Source organism: Muscardinus avellanarius (assembly GCF_963383645.1).
Source record: "Muscardinus avellanarius genome assembly, chromosome: 5".
Classification (NCBI taxonomy): Eukaryota; Metazoa; Chordata; class Mammalia; order Rodentia; family Gliridae; genus Muscardinus; species Muscardinus avellanarius.
Genome location: NC_137790.1, coordinates 3,593,023 through 3,599,022, shown reverse-complemented (window position 1 = coordinate 3,599,022; position 6,000 = coordinate 3,593,023). Strand labels below are relative to the sequence as shown.

The following is a 6,000-nucleotide window of genomic DNA, read 5'->3' as shown; positions in this document are numbered from 1 at the left end:
CTGGCCGCCCCCAGCCCGCAGGAACAAAACAAGAGCACGCGCACCTGCCGGCCGGCCGCCCCCTCGGCGCCGGCCAATCGCAGCGCGGGGCGGGGCCGGGCGCGCCGGGGGCGGGGCGGAGGGGCGGCCGAGCAGAGCCGAGCAGCCGCCGTCGCCAGCAGCCGCCCGCAGCCCGCTGCCTGGTCCTCGCCGCCGCCCCCGGGGCATGGCCTGTCTGATGGCCGCTTTCTCGGTCGGCACCGCCATGGTGAGTGGGCTCCTGGCCGGGTTTTATCTGCACGGAGGGCAGGAAAGGCACAGAGACCGAGCTCGTCCTCGCACCGCTGCCGGGAGCGCCCGCCCTCTGGGCGCTGACCCAAGGCGCCGGTGCGATGCCCGGCTCCGACCGCCCCGGCCCGCCCTGGCCACCTGGCGCCGAGGATGCTGCTTGCACCTGCCGAGGATGCCGGGGAGGTGGAGGGCCAGGAGTGGGCAGCGAGGAGCGGCAGCCCACAAGTGGACAGATGGCCTTGCCTCGCCCTCCTGGGGAGAGGGGCGTGGGCCCTGGGGACCCGAGCCTTTGGGCCTGGGAGAAGGCAGGGTCCGAGCTCTGCGGCCCTCGGGAGCTCTGGCACAGTCTGGGAGACAAAAGGGAGAGCGGCTTTGGAGGGCCAGCCTGCGCTGCCCCTTGGCTCCGGGACGGACGGCTACCGAGAGGGGGGTGGCGAGTCCCCGGGCGCGAGAGAGGGGCCAGCCCGGATCCCTGCTTCTGCCCTTCTGCGCGCTGGGGAGACCCGGGTGGGGCGGAGGCGCGCGTCCCCTCCCTAGGTACCAGCCCCAGCGGTGGATCGGTGCGGGCGAATTTATTGTTAGTTACCGCAGGCGCTGCCCCCGGGTGGTCGGGCACCTCCCCAGGCGCGTTTACTCACACCAGGAAAGAAACAAACTAACCACAGCCCGCCGCCCATAGCCTCTTCCCGGACCCTCCACTTCTCCGCTTAGCAGGCCGACATTGCAGTTAGGTACCGAGGCTATATTTCAGACCACCTAGAGTTGCAAAATAGCAAGTCCTCGGCATGCCATTTGCATCACCCGGTTCTCCACCGGCGATCGCAGTCTTACTATCTTGGCAGTTCCTTCCCATAGGCCGTGAGCCCCACAGTGCATGGCATGCGCCGGTCCCCACCCCCTTCCCCTTTATTTCATTTTTAGCATCCTGTATTTGAAGTCAGCAGAGCTCAGCAGGATTTGACCGACAGTTACCTCTTGCCTTGAGCTCAAGAAAAAAAAAGCGAAGCCGGCTTTGTGCGCATGCTCTGTTCTGACAACTGCATCCTATGATTCCAAACAGGTTACTGTAGAACATACCGAGCCTCGCCAGCTCATTATATAATGATTTCGTGTAAACCGATAGAATGGGCGAAGACCCATCATCCAGGCGGTTGGCAGCCGGGTGGGGCGAGCAGGCGGGGAGACCCCTAGATTAGCTTCCCTCTCTGGACAGGCTCCACAGAAGAGATGACAAAAACAAACAGAAAAGCCAGTCCCTCCTGACATTTTCTTTTGTCTAGTTCGTTTGGGGGGAGCACCTGGACCTCCTTCCTGCAATTATACTGCTAGTGAAATATAAGATTATTGATGCCCCCAGCAGGCAGAGGAAGTTCTCGTTTTTAAATGCAGGGTTACTCTTCGGATCCTTTTAGCACCTTTAGCTGAGGAGGCCAGTTCACTGGGAAGGAAAAAGTGGGATGTTTCCAGATACAGATTTTCATACTCGTTTTTTAATGCTGTGCTTTGCTGCCCCGTGCGTTCTCATGAGAAGATGCTAATGACCGGCCCTGTTTTTGTCAGGGAAACTTGTTTTGTTTGAAAATCATTTTCCTCCCTGAAAACCTAATACTCTATTTTTTTTTATATAATGATTTAAAGATTTCTATTCCTCAGCAGCCATACCCCCAACGCTCAGTCTGGGCTGATCATGCAAGCTAAGCAGGGTTGGACCTGGTTGGTTCTAGGAGAGGAGACCAACTGAGACTACTAGGTGCTATAGACCTAGTAAGAAAACATGTTAAAAAATAATAAATTAGCCAGGCGTGGTGGCACATGCTTGTAATCCCAGTACTTGGGAAGCTGAGATAGGAGGATCTCAGGTTCATGGCCAGCCTCAGCTGCTTAGTGAGGCCCTAAGCAACTTAGTGAGACCCTGTTTAAAAAATAAAGAATCAAAACAACAACAACAACAACATGAAGAAAGAAAAGAGAGAGAGAGAGAGAGAGAGAGAGAGAGAGAAAGAGAGAAAGAAAGAAAGAAGGAAAAAGGGAAAGAAAGAAAAAATTAAAAATAGGTCTGAGGGTATAGCTCAGAGGTAGAACACCCCTGGGACGGTCAATCCTTAGTACTACTACTACTAATAATAATAAAAATAAATTCCGCCCAACTTTTGAGCAAAGAGCCAATGAGAAATGCCCAGCGCCCTGGGCTTTGCTTTCTACCATTTCTCTGCCCTGGGGTCCCGCGGATGCTGGCTGAGGGGGTGAGCAGTGGTTGCCTGGAGCAGTGGGTGCCTGAGCCTGGGCAGGCACCAGGGGCCAGGCCGTGAGCAGCGGGAAGAGGTGGACCCTTGGGACAGCACCGGTGTGGCCGGCTCCTCCTCCTGCCTCCACCTCTCCAGAAGTTTTTGCCTGTGCCTCTGTGTGAATGAGGAATCTCCCGATGGCCAGGCTGGGGCTTGATGGCTGCTGGAGACTCTTTCCACCCTCACGGGCAGCTCAGCGGGTCCCTCATCCCAACTGGGCTCACCGGCCATTCTGCTCAATGCCTGGGAAAACGGTCCCAGTGTTTGCTGCCAGGAACGATCCAAATAGGGTCTCCTCAGCGTTCACCCCCAGGAATGTGCTGACTTATTTACCATGCGCTGCTGGCACCAAGTGGGCGTGTGTGGGGAGGGCAGAGGCAGCCAGCGCTTGATCGGGACAGAGCAGAGGATGGGGGGGGGATAGGTGTTTGTTTTATTTTTAATGAGCTCAGGAGGCTCGGGAAGAGCTAGCTAGCTGTAACCTACATTGCGGGTGGCTCTCATCTGAGATGTGCTTCCAGAGAGCTGGTCTATTTTAGAGTGACAGGTCGCTGCCTCCCATCACACAGGTCTCTGTGATTTTATTAATTGGGCGAGGCCACCGGGTGGCCAGAGAGGAAGGGTGGGAGCCCGTGCAGGCTGGGGCAGGGGCTTCGCGGCTTCCTCAGGTTTTCGTAGATTTTCCTGCAACAAGAGACCAGAAGCAGCGCCAAGTGTGGTTTTAGGGAGTTGAGCCTTGCTCCGAATGCTCCAGGGGGTGGAGCACAGGGATGCCGGCCCAGGAGCTGCACCCCAGAACGGACACTTCCTAGAGACGTGGTGGTCCAGGCAGGCCACCTCTGTGTGCTTCCCACACCAGAGACAGTCGTGCGCGCGTGCACACACACACACACACACACACACACACACACACACAGCGTGTGGGAGTGGTAAGAGGCCTGCTCTACACAGGCTGGAGTTCATAGACATGTCTCCGTTGACTGATCAATAGCTGTTTACTGTCCTTGCCGAGGATGCGTGAGGCCAGTTCTTCAGTGCTTTACAGTGTACATCCCTGACTCTGGCTCCTCGCACTCACGGGTCAGTTTGGTCGCCCAGCTTTGGCCCGCTGGCCTGTCCATTTGCCTTGCCTGCTGGCTGGCGGCCAGCCCGCCCCCCACCCTGCAGCCTGCGGGGGCTGGGCTTTGTTCTGAGGCTCCAGTCCTGCCCCCCAGGGTGGGCCTCTGTGGCTGCCGCTGGCTTCCAGAGTGCACCCATTGCCCCTTCCTTCCCCAGTCTCTGACGGCAAAGCCCCCCAGGCCATGCACTCTTCCGGTTTCTCTTGTTGCTGCCCCCAGGTGGGAGTCTCACACCTGCACCCATCTCACCTTGCTGATCTCAGCCTTTGCCCTGAGCCCTCCATGCCAGGGCCTCTGCACAAGGTGTGCCCTCTGGGTCTGCATGGCGTTTGCTTCACCATTGTGGTTGCCAGTTTCCTTGCCAGGGGCCGGTCTTGAGCTTGGCCTTGCTGAGTCCAGAAGCCACGTCTGTCTGGCCGTCCGGCTTTATCTGGTGTCGGGTTTGTCAAGTGAATGAATGAGTGCGTGGATGAATGAATCAATGAATGTGTGAATGAGTGTATGAATGAATGGAATGTGTGAGTGACCACATGGACTTGGGACCTGGGGAAAATCCAGGCCCTCGTCGCCACCTAGGTCTGATGTCGAATCCCTGCCCCAGCTGGTGGCTGCCCCCTCCGCTCTTCCTGGGCTATTCCTCAACAAGGAGTCACTACCCTGGGCTTCCTTGGGGTGGGCGCCCGTGGGGAGGGGTGGGTGGTCTATTGCAGTGGTCACCAAGGGGCAGGGGTCAACAGGGCCTCGCTGGGGGGGGGTGACTGGATCCCTACCCTGCCCTACCCCAGGGAACTCCAGTGCTTGGAGCTCTGGGCAGGAGCCGGGCCACAGCGGGAGTGGACTTGGCACCAGCCCACTGACTTTCTGTATGTGGCAAGGTGGGGCTGGGAGGGCTTTGGGACCAGGCCTGAGCAGACTGGCTCACCCCAGAGCCCAGGCCTGGTGCCTGCCAGCTCCTTTGGCATTCCTGTGGGTTTAAAACCTATAGCAGCACGTGTGGCCCTAACGGGCAGGTGGAGCGCGCAGAGGGAAGGCCCCCGCCTGCGCGGAGGGCTCTGGGCTGCAGGTTCATGGCTGGCTCGGTGCCTGGCACCGAGGCTCAGGGCTGCTGAGCTAGGATGGGGTGTGCTGGGACCCCTTCAAGAGGCCCAACATGGAAGGTGCAGGTGTGGTGGGTGCAGAGGCCCCTGCAGAGCCCCTACTGGGAGCAGGGTCTCCAACACCCACAGCACACCGAGCTCAGCACCCACAGCACACTTTGCTCAGCACCCACAGGTTTGCTTTGCCACTGTAGTTCCTTTCACATAGTGTTGGAGTCTGTGAGTTAAGTTTTGACTTGGGGAAGGATGTCAGAGGTAGGCGTGCCCGGTGTGTATTTGTGTCTTCACACATGCTTTTCTTAAACAAGAAGCCAAATTTTCCATCATGAAGAGATTCCGAATTCCTGTGCTTGCCTCTCTCCCCACCCCCACTTGCGTTTCAAGTATTCGAAGCTCCCATGCTTGGACAGAGAAAAGTTTCGAACCCTTAAATATCACAGTGGTATCACATAGGCTGGCTCCTTACAGCTCAGGCGCCTGTGCTCAGGGGGACGAGCTACTGTGAGCAGGGGATGAGCTGCTGGGCCTGTGGGGAATATGCACTCTCCAGTTTTATTTTGGGGTTTTGATAAGTAAAAGCAATAAAAATGGCAAGCAGCCCTCAGGAATTAAAACAGCTATGGAAGGACAGCCGAGGTGTTCCTGCTTTAGAACAAATGGCAGGGGCAGTGTCTCCTGACCAGGTGGCCAGGCATGGAGAGCAGCAGCCGCTTCCGCAGGGGCCGACTGTCCGCACAGTGTGGCGGGGTGCGAGGAAGCCCCTACCTTGGCCACTCTGGGGGCATTCCTTGACTCAGGAAACTTCTGGAAAAAGCTCGGTGTCATCTTTGCCTCCTCCTAGGGTCCTTCTGGGTTCGAAGGTTCCCGAGGCTTATTGATTGGGTCAGGGTTGCCAAGCCATTAGAAAAGCATATCCCTTTCTTTGCATAAAAGTTTTGGGTCTTGGCCCGTCTGCTAAGGTTTGCCTGACTTCCCTCAGAAGCTTTACAAGCCTGTGCCAGGGGCTTAGAGTGCAGCGCAGGCCTGGGTGGGCACTTACCTCATGCATAAGATGCCAGTGCTAGCTACAAAAATATTAGGCCCCCTCGTGATGCAGACAAATGGACACCTGGATGTGTTTGTATGACTCAAATGTGGGGGCCACATCTGCTCCTCATTTGATTGTGGGGCCTGGAGCAGGTCCCTTCAATTCTGTGCCCCAGTTTCCTTGTCCGGATCACAAATAATATT

At 57.3% G+C, this 6,000-nt stretch overlaps 1 protein-coding gene across 3 annotated transcripts in view; it reads left to right on the top strand.

Moving 5' to 3' along the window:
- Positions 1–205: 205 nt before the first annotated feature.
- ABCG1 (ATP binding cassette subfamily G member 1) overlaps positions 206–6,000 on the top strand; it is a gene marked incomplete at both ends in the record, with an annotated part of 58,782 nt that continues 52,987 nt past the window's right edge. For all 3 annotated transcript variants that reach the window (XM_080695993.1, XM_080695992.1, XM_080695991.1), the window contains one exon: positions 206–247. In XM_080695993.1, the coding sequence (XP_080552119.1) occupies positions 206–247 (42 nt within the window). The remainder of the gene's footprint in view (positions 248–6,000) is intronic.